The sequence below is a fragment of the Vigna angularis genome, chromosome 10 (genome assembly GCF_016808095.1).
Source record: "Vigna angularis cultivar LongXiaoDou No.4 chromosome 10, ASM1680809v1, whole genome shotgun sequence".
Taxonomy (NCBI): Eukaryota; Viridiplantae; Streptophyta; class Magnoliopsida; order Fabales; family Fabaceae; genus Vigna; species Vigna angularis.
In genome coordinates, this window is record NC_068979.1 from 5,878,227 (window position 1) to 5,892,933 (window position 14,707).

General features: G+C 28.2%; 1 protein-coding gene and 1 non-coding gene across 6 annotated transcripts; both read right to left on the bottom strand.

Annotated features, from left to right (window-relative positions):
• Nucleotides 1-4,668: 4,668 nt before the first annotated feature.
• TRNAK-UUU (transfer RNA lysine (anticodon UUU)) lies at nt 4,669-4,741 on the bottom strand. The gene has a single exon. It is a non-coding gene; the product is annotated as a tRNA-Lys (tRNA).
• Nucleotides 4,742-7,580: 2,839 nt separating this feature from the next.
• Nucleotides 7,581-12,334, bottom strand: LOC108336087 (upstream activation factor subunit spp27). 5 transcript variants are annotated; one of them, XM_052869615.1, is made up of 7 exons: nt 11,819-12,333; nt 10,505-10,622; nt 10,167-10,341; nt 9,656-9,712; nt 9,169-9,347; nt 8,688-8,735; nt 7,581-7,983 (listed from the first exon to the last, which is right to left on the bottom strand). In XM_052869615.1, the coding sequence occupies exons 1-7, from the start codon at nt 12,187-12,189 to the stop codon at nt 7,858-7,860; spliced, it is 1,074 nt and encodes a 357-aa protein (XP_052725575.1). In that variant the 5' UTR covers nt 12,190-12,333; the 3' UTR covers nt 7,581-7,857. The 5 variants fall into 5 exon arrangements, with proteins under 5 accessions (XP_052725575.1, XP_052725576.1, XP_017427898.1 ...); XM_052869617.1 differs by lacking the exon at nt 7,581-7,983 and adding an exon at nt 8,424-8,581; XM_052869616.1 differs by lacking the exon at nt 9,656-9,712 and having other exon boundaries at nt 11,819-12,334.
• Nucleotides 12,335-14,707: the final 2,373 nt, after the last annotated feature.

Consider the following 14,707-nt stretch of genomic DNA (forward strand, 5'->3'; position numbering starts at 1 on the left):
CTTTTATGTAATTATGTCTTTTTCTTTTTATGTCTCAATTTGGTTTATATTTTAGAAAACTTGATGCAACTAAGTTCTTTTTGTTAGTATTACACTAACAACGTTAAAAATGTGTCACTTGTTAGTTTGTGGTTTATTTTTATTTTCTTTTAATTTTTTTAAAAACAAAATACTTGTCATGTATCAAGCTAACATCATGTCACATGACAATAATAGTGTGATATAGTAGTGACAATGTCACATGTCACGTGTTACTCTGATGTCAAGTGTCATTACATTTGTATCAACTGGTCCTTGTATTTTTATTGTCTCATTTCAGTTCCAATTTCTTTTAAAAATTAAGCAATTTCTTTCTTTTCAAAATTGAAACCAAATTTAATTTTTATATAAATGTTGTACTGAATCAATACTTTCTACAATTCACTTAGCTTGATATTTGGGCTTAATTTCACCAGTAATTCTTATTTTAGTTAATTTGAATTATTTGAGGCTAATTCTGTCCATTATTAATTACAGGGAATTGTTTGGAATATTATTTTTGGATTTCAAGAGGGCAAGAATGTCAACAACCACTCTCCACATAAGTGTTTTAGATTTAATTATTGTAGTGGCTTTTTAGACAGATTTAATACATTGGGTCATTTTTTGTCATTTTTAGGATTAGGCCCATTTTGTATTTTGACCTAGGGTTGTGTGCAAAAGGGGGTAAACCCCAAACACACCTCTCATTCTCTCATTTTACATTTCTAGCACTTTTGGATAACAAGGGAGAGCTTTCCAAATTTGGAGTTTTAGGTTTTTCATTTACAATTTAATGCACTTTCAATTCTAGTAATGCAATTTCGTTTTCTTCTCTTTGTCATTTCGATTCTGCACCTTTAATTCCGTTCTCATTCTCGCATTGCACTTTCATTTTAGAGTTTTGATTTCATTCCCAATTTCAATTCGTTTTCTACTCCTGTTACGTTTTTGCTCCATTAAATTGCGTTTTCCAGCACTGTTTTATCCATTATGCGTTTTCTATTTTCGTTTTAGTAGTAGAGTTTTGTTTTGTGCATTGGTGTTGTTTTAATTGGTCCGAATTTTGTTTCTGCACTGTGTTCTTGAGCTGCTATGTTTTGATGCATTGAATTCGGTTCCATGGAAGTTTAATTTTGTAGGTTGGTTATTAGTGAGGTTGCAAGGGTTTCTTTGAGATTATTCGAACCTAATTATGATTCTATCTTGTGTGCCCCTCCATAAATGCAATTTGTTCTGTGCACTTGGTCCTCGTTTAGTGGTCTAATTTATGCATGATAATTTTTGCTTAGTCGATTACTGTGTGTGTGCAGAATTGATGAATTTGTGTGAGTGTGTTTGCTTAATTCGCATTTTATGAAGACCAATTTAGACTTTGCTTAGTTGTCTATTTTGTGTTGGATTAAGGGTCATATGATTGAATATTTGTTGTGAATTTTTGATTGGAAACAAGTGCAACCGAGCTATCATTAACCTATCTTTAATCGTTCTTTAATTTTGTGCTTTAGTTAGTTTATTTCAGTACACAACCACTTTAAACCCCCCACCATGTGTTTGATCTAATGTCTAAACTAATAATTGGTCCTTGAGAGACGACTTAGGGGTCAATTCTCCTAGTATGCTGCATTTAATTACTTATTAATTTAACTCGGGTACGACCTCGATCACATACAAATAATTTTATTAGCATTGATACTTTTATTAAATATTTTTAAAAATAAGTTTATTTAAATTTATATTTTACATTTAACTTTATTTAAAATTATTTCCAATTTTTAAATTTGTTTATTTTAAATTTTTATAAAATTGTTTAGAATTATTTTAAAATTTTAACATTTGAATTTATAAAATTGTTATTTTTAAACCAACTATAACATTTTGTATAAAATTATTGAATTTCACATATTTTTAAAATATACAATTATTTGCAATATAAGTTCAAATAAAAAATATTAAAATATGATGTAGAGAATAATAAATGAGTCTCTTAGTGTGATTATTATCCAAACCTTTCATGTTTTGACATGGAATCATGGCATTGTCTGGATATAAGTAATATTCGATTCTTTTTAATTGGGTATGAGGATGATGATAAGTATGTACATATGTGTCATGTCCCCATCCCATATACCCGTCTAAATACTCATCCATACCTTCATCCACATTTTTGTTTTAAATTTCTAAAATACTCATACTTGTATGTTTCATTTTGAATATTTTTACACCTTTTTAATAACTTTAATTTATTGTTTATTTTCTCATATGAGAATATTTAATTCTCAAATTAAATGTTAATAGCATAAACCTTTTATTTAGTATGTAATATACAAAATACATGCTCTTTATTTTCCTATACTTAATTTTTGAAGATATTTTTTTGTTTTGTTAAAACAATTTTCATTATTGTTTGATATTTGAATTTTTTTTTCATATCTCTAAAGTATTTTTTTATCTTATCACATTTGTTTTTCTTTTTACGATTTCATTCAAAGTGTTTCAAATTATTTTTAAGACACACATTTGATTATTTTTATTCTTTTTGAAATTTTTATTCATTGTTTACTTTTATTATGTAAAATACTGCTTTGATATTTTTATATAATTACTTTTATTTTTTAACTCATTATCATAACTGTAATTCTATCACTATATTTATATAAAAAAATATTTATTATAATATAATACTTTAATGTTATCATGATGAATCTTGTTTATCATAATTCAACATATATTCAAGTTCAAAATATGAACGTATTTATAGTAAATTTCAATTATTATTATATTAATCTTTGTTTTTTTTTTATGATTTCATTAAACTGTTGCATTGTTAGTGTTAAAAAAGAAGATTTCATTAGAATTTAAAAAATTGAAGTAAAGAGATATTTAAACTATTTTTAAATTTGAATATGTTTTTTTGCAATTTTTAAAAAATATTTTTAATTTTATCAACTTTGTTTTATTAATCTTTGAAAATGTACTAAATTTTTTGTTCACGTGAAATTTTATTTGGTACTCTAATTTGATATGTATACAATTATAATTTATTTTGTAATACTTGATATTGAATGACAATAATACTTTTTGATATTGAATATATATGATAACATGTTTTTTTTGCAATTGTTTTATTATTTTTGTATAAATTAATTTATTGATATTGAAATAGTAAAAGAATGTATGGGTAGAAACATGGGTACAAGTATATAATAATATCAAAACTCGTCTTCGTCTTGACGTGTTGTCATACTTGATATAATGTTATAAAATATCAAAACAAATAAAGTTTAATGTATGTTAAGAAGTGAACTTTAAGCTTAACTTAACCTCATAAAACTAGGTTTGCACTCACTTATATATTATAAATTGGCTTTATCTCTAGTCGATATGGGACTTTCAACACACCCCCTTCACGCCGAGGTATAAACATACATTATAGAGTTGTCCGATAACAGCCTGATAAGGGTGAAACAACATGCCAAACAAACAACACATATTTAGGATAAGCTCTAACCATAGCTCTGATACCATATTAAGAAGTGAACTTTAAGCGTAATTCAACTTCCACAAAACCGACTTGTAAGGTGAGATTTGCACTCACTTATATTATAAATTGGTTTTATCTCTAGTCAGTGTGAGACTTTCAACAATGTAAGATATAAATTTTAAAATAATTAAAAGGTTGATATTTATTTTATTTTATGAAATGCAATTGTTAAATAAGTTTAACATTTTAGTTAGTTAAAATTAATTTTAATTTTTTTCTCAACAACGGTAAGATAATTTTAAGTAAAATATAAATTTAAATAAATTTAGCCTTCTTATAAATATTTAATAAAGATACATAGACCAAATTGAGACTAACACAATGATACCTAAAATGATAGTAACATAGATATTGTCACGTCATATTGATATTGTTATGTGACATGATGTTAGCTTAACAAGAATTAAGTTTGTATTTTTTCAAAATATTTAAAAATCACAAATTGATAAATAACATCTATTTAACATTATTATTATCAGTACAAATAAAAATAATTGATTGTATCAAACTTTTTCGTAAAGACTAAATTAAGTAGTATAAAAAAACCTAATTTAGATTTTCTAATAAAAATGAGTACAAAAACATGATTTAACCTATATATATATATATATATATATATATATATATATATATATATATATATATATATATATTATAACTTAATAAAATATTTATTCTCCATTTACCTTATTTTTTCAGTTAAGCTAATCAAACCAGAATAATATTCTGAACGGAAGCTATTCTTATAAGAATCTTTTATGTTAAACCGGATTAGTATATGACATGTACGGAGGACCTCTCTCAAGGAATAAATTAATATTTATTCTTTTTCTTGTTTATGTGTTTGTGCTATACCACACAAAGTTATTCTTCATACAAGTTGAAATTACGGAATTTCATGAAAAGGAAAAGGTTTTAAATTATTCATTTGTTTTACAAAATTAGATAACACTTTTACTATGTTTTTCAACGTTATCTTGGCATAATGCTTTGGTAATTACAAATTAGCGCACCTTTTATTTTCAAGATGAATATTAGCACCAGAAAAAAAATTAATTGCATTAAACAATTTTCATTTTATTTTAAGAGATTTACTAAAACTACATCGCCGTCTGTGGGAATCGAACCCACGACCACGTGGTTAAAAGCCACGCGCTCTACCAGCTGAGCTAAGACGGCTTTTTCTGTTAACATTAATTGTATTTATAAATAATATCATGAATATATTTTATAATTTATTCTAACTTTTACCATAAAGTCCATATTATATCTTCTGTCTTATTTATCTCTTCACTTAAAACTAAATCTTGTATTAATTTTATTTCTGAAATCATATTAGTTACTTCCTAAATCTTTTCAAAAGCAAGAATGTGTAATAAATTGTAAAGAATTTGGTGATAAAAAATTTAATTAAGTTTAAAGGTTATGACAAATTTAGGTATTTATAACTTTCTTTTAATTTATTAATTTATTAATCTATTAAATATTGAAAAAAATTAAATTTTTTAATTCAGTCTTTTTTGTTTAAATTTTTTGTTGATTGAATAATATGTCTTTCATTTTCTTTTTGTCATATTGTTTGTTTATCTTCGTGTTCATATATTAACAAATGTGATGCTTTTTAATTAATATAAAATTAATATTTTAGTTAATGTATAACAATAACCAATAAATATTGTTTTAATTGAAAATATATGAATAACAAGATATGCATGTATTTTTATAACTTTAAAAATATCATTATCAATGATCAAAATACTATTTTCTTTACCATTAATAAAATGAAATCATTTTTATTAACTTGTTTTTGTTCGAAATAATAAAAATTATGTATCATTTTATATTAAATGTAATAAATAGACTAAAAGATAAAAAAAATTACTTAAATTTATCTTACTAAATTATTTCAGTAATAATTCACATTCACAAGGACCACAAAAATATTTTCGCTTCTGGATATTCATGGATAAAATCTTCAACGATAATTGGTACCCGCGAGTAACTGATAATGAGTATTTTAATATAGCTTATAAACAGATTGGATACAGATATTATACTACCCGACCTGCAGTCTCCGTTATCCAAAAAAATAAAAATAAAAATATAATTTATATTTTATTTAATTTAATTTAATTTTAAATAAAATTAATTTATATTTTATTAGATTAAATGTAATTTGTAATTAAATTTTAATTTATATTGAATTTTGTATAATTTTTTGTAATTTTATTTAAATTTTATTTTAAAAATATATAAAATATATATTTTTTAATATTTGTAAGTATTCGTGAGTACTTGCAGATTTTAAAATATCAGTTAATTTTTTTAAACAGATATCCATACAAATAACATCTGGGTTATGGATAAAATATACACTATCCGTACCCAACCCGATGTGTTACCATGCCACGACCAATTCATCTTGTTTTCTATTTTGATCACATTAAGTCAATTATACATATTTTTCTCTTTTTATTTAAAATGAAGTCGTTTGTTTTTGTATTTTTGAAAACTATTGATTTACTTTATAATTTTTTTTCCGAAAGCAATGAAGTATGACAAATTATTAAAAGTTAGATTGCTCATGATTTTCTTTACTTATTCAGTTTTAATTAATTTTTTTTTTAATCATCATAAATCTTCAATGAAAAGAATTGTTTTGCGCTGCTGGCAATTTTGTATGAATTTAAGTGGAAGAATTTTTTTTTATCAGTTAAGACGAATTTCAGATTGATTTTTTACTTTTTGAAAATTATTTAAAGTCCAATAAAAAATCATATAAATATAATACTATAAAATAATAAATGTTTTAGAAATATAATAAAGATATTTATCTTTTAGTAATACTAAAAGGTAAAATTAAGTAGTGAATACAACATAAAAATATAATGTTTTTCTTTCATATGTTCTTTTACCATTATAAAAAAAAATTAAATTCATTTAATATGGGCTAGCAAAAGGTATTTACATTTTTCTAATAAAATTTAGGCTTAATTAAGTTTGAAGTCATGATAAATTGAATATTTTCAATTAAGTTTCTATTAAATTTGTTTAAGATAGTGAGTACTTATAATTTGTCTATTTTTGAATTGAGATCTGATTGTTTGAATTTTTCACAGTTAATGTTATCTTATCTAGTCATCTTGGTTATTTGGATCCATGTGTTAAAAAAATATAAGATCATGAGATTAATATAAAATATATTATAATTAATATAGTTTCACCAATAGTGATGAGTAGAGAGTTCCTTAGTTATTATAGATAATCATGTGAAAGTCATTAAAAAACATAAATACCTTGTTATAAAAAATGTTTTCAATGAAAGTCATAAAAAGGCACTCATTCTTTTACATGTTTAGACAATTAAAATGAGACAAGATAATAACCACACCACATCTAAAAATTAAACAATAAAAATGTAATTGAAAAATACAAAATATTTAAGTACTCAATCAAACAAAAACATGTAATAAAAATCTAATTGTAAATATCATTTATCGTAAACTTAATTTAATTAAGTCTTATGATGATGGTTAAATATGTAATAAGAATTTAAAATAACCCCCACATGTTGATTATGAAAATAACATTTTACATATCTTTCATAGTTTTTAATGATAAAAGAATAGTTTATAATTTACTTTAAAAACAAAACACAATTTTTTTATATTAATTTAAAAACAAAAGCATATTTAACTCGCATAGTACTAATTCATCAAAAGTAGATCATATTAAACTTTCTTCAAAGTAAAAGAAAAAGAAAATTGTTGTGATTGTGAGTAGTTATTTTTTGGGAACATTTTCCTTTTACGAAAGTAATCATAACATTAGTCATCATATTCATAAACAAAAAAACGGGACTAAAATCATAGTTCAGTGGACTAAAACTTCCCTAGCTTGTTGAATTTGAGTGGTTGAGTAAAGAAAACCAAAATCCAGATTTTAGCTCGATAGAATTGCAATTACTTTTGCTATCTTCATATAAAATTAGTATTGTTTCCTATATTTGCCAAAATGGTAAAGTAGAATATGAGGCCAACATTCTCCTTGCATCTTCAGGAACCAAATATACAAAAAATTTCAACTGCCAAAGTAGCAAAACTAGGATAATTTAAAACAAAAAGGTCACAACATGAAAATCTTCGAGAAAAAATTACTGAAAATCTGTCATTTTACAAATTTCTATCCCTTCTGCTGGCATGCCAACAGGACACAGGAAATCTTCTTAAGAAACTAACATGATAAACAAAATTCCCCAATCATCCCATGCTTGACTGTAACGATGTACAAGCAACTCACTGCTGCGTCTTTATAAAATGTGGTGCCAGCAGTTTTGTAACAGTGAAGCCATTGAAGGAGTCCACGTCAAAGAGTTCTTTCAGCTTCTCGTCACATATTATTTGCCTCTTGTTAGAAGGATCCTTGACAAAACAATCACAATTCAGAAATTTAACCGGTGTTCAGCAAACGTGAATAACACACAATACAGCCACACATAAAGTTCAGAAACATAGCTTAAAGGTAGCCAGTATTGTCCCTGCTTTAAGTTCAAACCCATGGGGCTCTTGCATGAAGGGTGGACAGTAAAAACGAGTTTTCACCAATTAGTAGTGTAAGCTTATAGGAGGTTTGATGACGGATAAACTCATATTAAAAAATGATCTCAATTTATAATTAAGAAAAATAATCACAAATTAAAAAAACGTGAACAATGTTTTCATTAATTTCAATTTTTAGCCTCTTACAATTTCTGTTCGTACATTAGATGATAATAAATGACTGTCTATGGAAGTTTGAAAATCTAATGAGACACATCGTATTAGAGGATCAAAAATAAGTTTAGAGGAAACATGTGAAGATTCACAAAACATTTAAACATTATGCTGATTTGCGGTCCACTAAATTCCATCCCCTCCATTCGTTCCATTTTCACTCCAAGCATGCCCATCAAACAAATTATGTTCTACAACTTTCAGCATATACAGTGGGAATGTATTTTAAGCTGGTAGACAAAATATACTGTGAAAAAGAATATATTGGTTAATAATGAGGAAGTTACATAAGCAGAGTAGTAATAAAGTTAGATAGCACCAATTTTCTCGGTCAAGAGGGGTTGGAAGCTAACTTCAAAAGTCGGTGTGGTCAGCGGATATGGAAAGAGAACCGTAAGCATCTGTCAGTAAAGTCAAAGGTTGGTGTGGTCAAAGAACCAATGGATGTGCTTGTGGGGAGTTAGGATATTTTATGACTGCGTTTAAAGCTAACTTCTAACAGAACTGTATACATCAGAAAACACTACCACATACAAAACAAACCAGTTATAATCTGAATGGTGCATTCCTTGAGGTGCACTATCTAAAATTGCTATAATAAGAGCTGTAGCGTAGTTGGTAGATAATTTTTTAATTGACCGAAAAGTATAATAGTTTGAATTGAATACAACTTCTCAAGCTTTACACATAGCCATTATCACCAATGTAGGGAAACAAATCAGAGCTTTATTCAAGCAATATATATATCATATATCATATATCATATGTATACGTGCATATATGTAATTGTGCATGCATAAATATGGCACAGGACAAATTAGAACAATGACAAACCTGAAGGTTGTTTCCTTTAATGTAATCCCACATTCTTTTTATAACATCAGTTCTTGATAACTCACTTTCTCCGGTACCAAGGAAGTTTACAAGGGCATCTGATAGCTGAAGAGGAGCAAGAAAACCTGATTTCCCTGCTCCCTTCTGCCGTTTTTCCTTTCTTTTTGGCTCATCTGAATCTGTCATAGAGGTAGGTTATACAGGGAGTATATTGTAAGTAAAAACTATCACCACATTTTGTGAATTGCCCTAAAACAAATTCATTTCATCCCCGTTTGCTCAAATGATTTCTAATATATATACTTTAACAAATTATTTCTCTCTTTTATTTTCAATAAATTAAAAAGGAATATTATGAACAATGAAAATATAAATAAAAACATGTAAACAGGGATAAAATATGCCGGGGAAACAGTTTATAAATGCCAAGAGAGTGTGATGGGATAATCAAATAATATAGAACATTAAGAGAGTTCATTATTTATACCATCATCTCTCTCTTGCTTCTTATGCTTCTCCTTTGGTGTGGACTTCACCTGGACAACTATATCAAGAGATGCAATTTAAACAATATCTTTTCAAGTAATATACAAAATATTGACCAAACGAATGAAACAGGGAAGCAAAAGTCTGGAGTATCATCAAATACAAGTTAACAATCAGTACAGTGGATATATTATATAAAACGATAAAAGTTTTCTTTCAGAATAAAATTATGCAAAGGGATTTGCTGCACAAAACAGTTGTTTGATTTTATATGTCTAATAACGGGGGACCCAAAAAAATATATATTTGACAATAAACCCTATGGAAGAAAACTTGGACAATATCAAGGCGTCAGAATCCCAAGTCACAATAAGGTCACCTGGAGGAACTAAAAGGAGATTGAGTTTTTGGTCTAAAAATACGATGAAAAACAACAATCTAAAAGAGTATTCAACATCCTATTTGGAAATCACATAATTATAATAAGAAAGGGTAAGGTTGTAGGAGCATACCATCATCGGAATCCAACGGCCAGATATGCTTCGACAATACTTTATTCATTTGGAACATGTTGATGGAGTTGACATTGAAAAGGGCCCGCATTCGATCATCGCAAATTATATTCCGTCTATTATTTGGGTCTTGCAAATTTCTCTCCCTAATGTAGGCCCATATTTGCTTAACAACCTAAGGGCAACATTATAAATAGACACTATAAGGCCAGAAACAGAATTACGTCATAAACACACTTTTAAAGAAATTGTAGCTAACCTTGATCAGTAGTAGTAGAGTAGTCTATCTTAACTACCAATTTTTTTCACTAAAAACTGAGAAGAAAGAGAATATATACCTCAGTCCTGGCCATTTCTGGAGCACCCATGAATTCCTGAAGTTGTGGAGACAGGCTACACAATTTGCAAAATCCACCACCTCTTTTCTTTGCTACCTCATCACCTAACTTGTTAGATCTGAAACAAAAGATGAAACAGAAGCTGTTAAATTAAGGGCATTGTCCACAGAAAATATTTAAATTTAGGTAGTATTACATATTTTATGTAGCCATACCAACGGTATTTGAATAATGTAGCATCATAATTAGAATCAAAATCTTGATACTTGCTATGGAGAATTGTATGAAACTTATTTGTTGAAATGGTTTGTTGTTGTGGCTCCAGTATTACACAAATTAGTCATTGCTTGCAGATAACACTCCAAAAAACACAACTGCATTTTGAGTGTGCATTTTTTACGTTTGGACTAAAGACAAGTAAGGCCAATGGTCTGGATATAGTGACACCAGCATTCCATCATATTTGTTCAAAAAAATATTGGGAGACAAGAAATGTGTTAATATAACAAATAGATAATAAGGTTTTTATGATTTGTTTTGAATTCATAGATTAGGGAAAGGAAAGAATTTGACTAGAAATTGTACAACTTTTAAGGCCACCTTTGGATCCATTATACTGTCAGCAATCATTCAATTGTAAGAGAATCGGCATTTCACTTCAAAGATCCAATCATAGTAACGATAAGCAAAAGTTACTAACTACACATTAAGTAGGACTGGAACATGCATTGTGTAATCACAAGTTTTCGTTGCTAAATCAACTGTCTAGATTCAACGAAACGAGTCAGATGACAGAAAACTTCTCTTCACAAATGCAGAGAGACAAAAAATAATTAAAATTTGATCAGTCATCAGTCACTGACATTACCGCACAAGAAAGCATGCTTAAGGAAACAAAATTGCTAGGCAAAGCAAAGAATCAGATGCATATAAGTGCATAAAAAAACTAAAACTGAACACTTTTTGATCATTTTAAACATGCAAGGCAAGTAACCTAGTCACTGACTTGAAAAACACACAAATTTTATAGAGAGCAACGTAGCATAGTCTGGGAGTGGACCCCAATTGTTCAAAATAACCGAAAGCCATGTGCTTGTGACTATGTGACATCACAAAATAATCAAATTTCATAAAAAAAAGGGGGGGCAAACACCCCAAAAAAAATTAACATCCAGCAGTGACGCCATTGATTGCAAATGGCAGGAAGTCTACGCTCCCGATCAAATTCGACGTACCGTCACACGGATAATCAGAAAAATTGAAAGAAAAACACACGCAATGTTTGTTTTTAATCGGAGGCAAGAACAGACTAACCGTCCTTTATTCTTCTGGGCATTTTTGGCATGCTTAGGTTTATCTCGTTCCTCTTCGTCGTTATCGTCGTCTTCTTCCGATTCTTCCTTGGAATCGGATGATTCACTTTGGTCGGGATTATTAAGGGCTTCTTCTTCTTCCTCTCCTTCGTCTTTTGGTACGTCGTCGTCTTGTTGTTGCTGTTGCGGTTGGTTGTGCTCGGTCTGGAGGAACAAGTCGACCTGTTCCCTAATGAATGCCTTGCGGTGGGATAAATCAATACCGAAATCAGCCTCCAACTGGCGGCGGACGGTGGCGGTGGTGGTGGTGTTGAGGTCGGAACTCCGGAGGAACTCGCGGAGGCGGCCGATGAGTTCGGATTCGGAGACCATGGATGGAAGTTTACCAAACCAAAACCAACCCTTCTTCGAATGCACGAGTTGGGTTGCAGCGGGTCACTCACCCTAAGACTCAGTCTCTGCATAAAAGAAAAGGGAAATACCTCACCCGGAGACACAAGTGGAAATAAGAAATATATGAAAAATAAAATAAAAATATAAAATAAAATACAAAATCTCTATTTCTCGTTGCTCGTTAAGAAATAAGGTGGAGGCAGTTGCGACTTGCCAGCGCCACACGTGCCCCGTCGTCCTTACTATTTATTAAATTATTAAATTAAATTTATTACAAGCACCAAATAAAAATTAAGTAACATCTAACATTTAAGAAATAAATATAAAAATATTACTAATGATAGATACTTTCTTCACACTCAACCGTAAGTAACAAAAGATCTAAATTCAAATATAAATTAGTTTAACTAGGTTCACCTTAATTAATAAATGTGTTTTAAATTTAAATTGTATTCCAATTATTCTTTCTTTCTTATATTTAGTGATGTCAAAATGGTCTCTAATAAATTTGAATAGAAAAAAAATTATTTTTTATATATGAATTAATTGAAGTTGATATTTTTATATTTAAATTTCAATTATTAAATTTATAATAGTATCTAAAAAATTAAGGAATTATTTTGATTATATTGTTAATGAGTGAATTGGGTTATAAAATTTTTAACATTTTTTAATTTAACGTGTGTTAGGTCCAGTTTTGACAACCCAGCTTACAGAATAAAATGGAATTTAGGTTGGGCCTCAAAAATGAACCAATGGAGTCAAAGTCACCCATTTTAAGAAACAAACAAATATTACAAATATATGTAACGGTTAAATTGTTTAAAGAGAAAATATAATGTCCTTAATCTACTGAAAGGCACAGTGTGACGTGAGGGAAGAAAAAGGTTTGAAAAAAAAAATGAAAAAGAAAAGTATGAGATAAAACAGGATAAAATAGTTGTGTTGTGTGGTCATCCATGGACGAGACAGAAGCATGAGGAGGGTGGTAGTAAAAGAAATTTGTTTAAAGTTTTCATCTTATATTTTTTTAGTATGTTTAAAATTATGTTTGGATATTTTTTATTTTTAAAATTTTAAATTAATTAAAAAGAAAAAATGGAAGTTATAGAGGAGGTTCCAAATAATTTTTCAATTTCTTTAAGACTTTTCTTTCTCATGTTATATTTTAGGAAGCCATAAGTTCATATAAGAATAAATAAATTCATGTTAACTAATTTATGCTGATATTGAAAGTTTATTAATCATTTGAAATTTTATTAAAATAAATATAAATAATAAAAAACATGAAGTTTATTATTAATGTTGCACAACTAGACTATTTTAAGGAGACAAAACCAATCATCTAAAAGAAACTTTAGTTTAGAAAAGAAAGGTAAAAGACAACAGAGAGACTGAGACTGAAGTGAAGAATATGTGAGAGATAAGTTTCATCAAGGAAGTGAAACACACTACTTGGCTTGCCAATGTAGTGTTGGTGAAGAAATCGAGCTACCAATAGAGAATATGCATAAACTTCACCAAGTTGAACAAGACATGCCCAAAAGACGTGTACCAACTCCTTAGTATCGATCAACTAGTTGACGGTGCATCTAACCATCAAATGTTGATCTTCTTAAATGCGAAATCAAGGTATAACCAAATACCAATGTACCATCCAGATAAAGATAATGCTACTTTCATCACTAAACGATCTAACTACTTCTATGAAGTCATGTCTTTCAATATGAAGAACATAGGACCACCTATCAATGACCGATGGACAATATCTTCCACAATCAAATTGACCAAACACATGGAGGTCTACGATGATGACATGGTGGTGAAGTCTCAATCAGTTGACAACCACATAGAGGATTTGGCGGAGATCTTCCAACAAATTTGAAAATACAACATGTACCTTAACCAAACAAAGTGCGTGTTTGGTGTTGGAGCGGGAAAATTCTTGGGCATGCTTACGCTTAGGGAATAAAAGCAAATCCGATGCTGCAACGAGTTGAGGTTATTAAGTCCACTAAAATTTAATCATATGTATGATCATTAGATATGCAGTAGTGTTGTATCCTAATATATATATATATATATATATATATATATATATATATATATATATATATTTTTTTTTGTGTCTTGCTATCAGTGCAACAACTATACAATTCTCTAAAGTTATAATGTTTTTTTATATTGTTGGGTTATATGAGAAATCAATATTAATATTATTTATAGTACTACAAAAATATTTGAAGCCTCTGAAAGAACTATTTTACTTCTACCAAAAAGTCTAACAAAAATTTATTAAGTTTTAAGTATATTCGTCCAAATGAATATATCATATTGAGACAAAATGAAGGAAATATGAAATATCTTTATATCCTAGAAATTAAGTTGAATAAAAAATGTATATTGGAGAAATTATTAGTTTTTTCTTATGGCTTATACTGTACATATATTAGTATAATTGAATAGCATGTCATTGTAAGTTGGAAGCTTATAAATC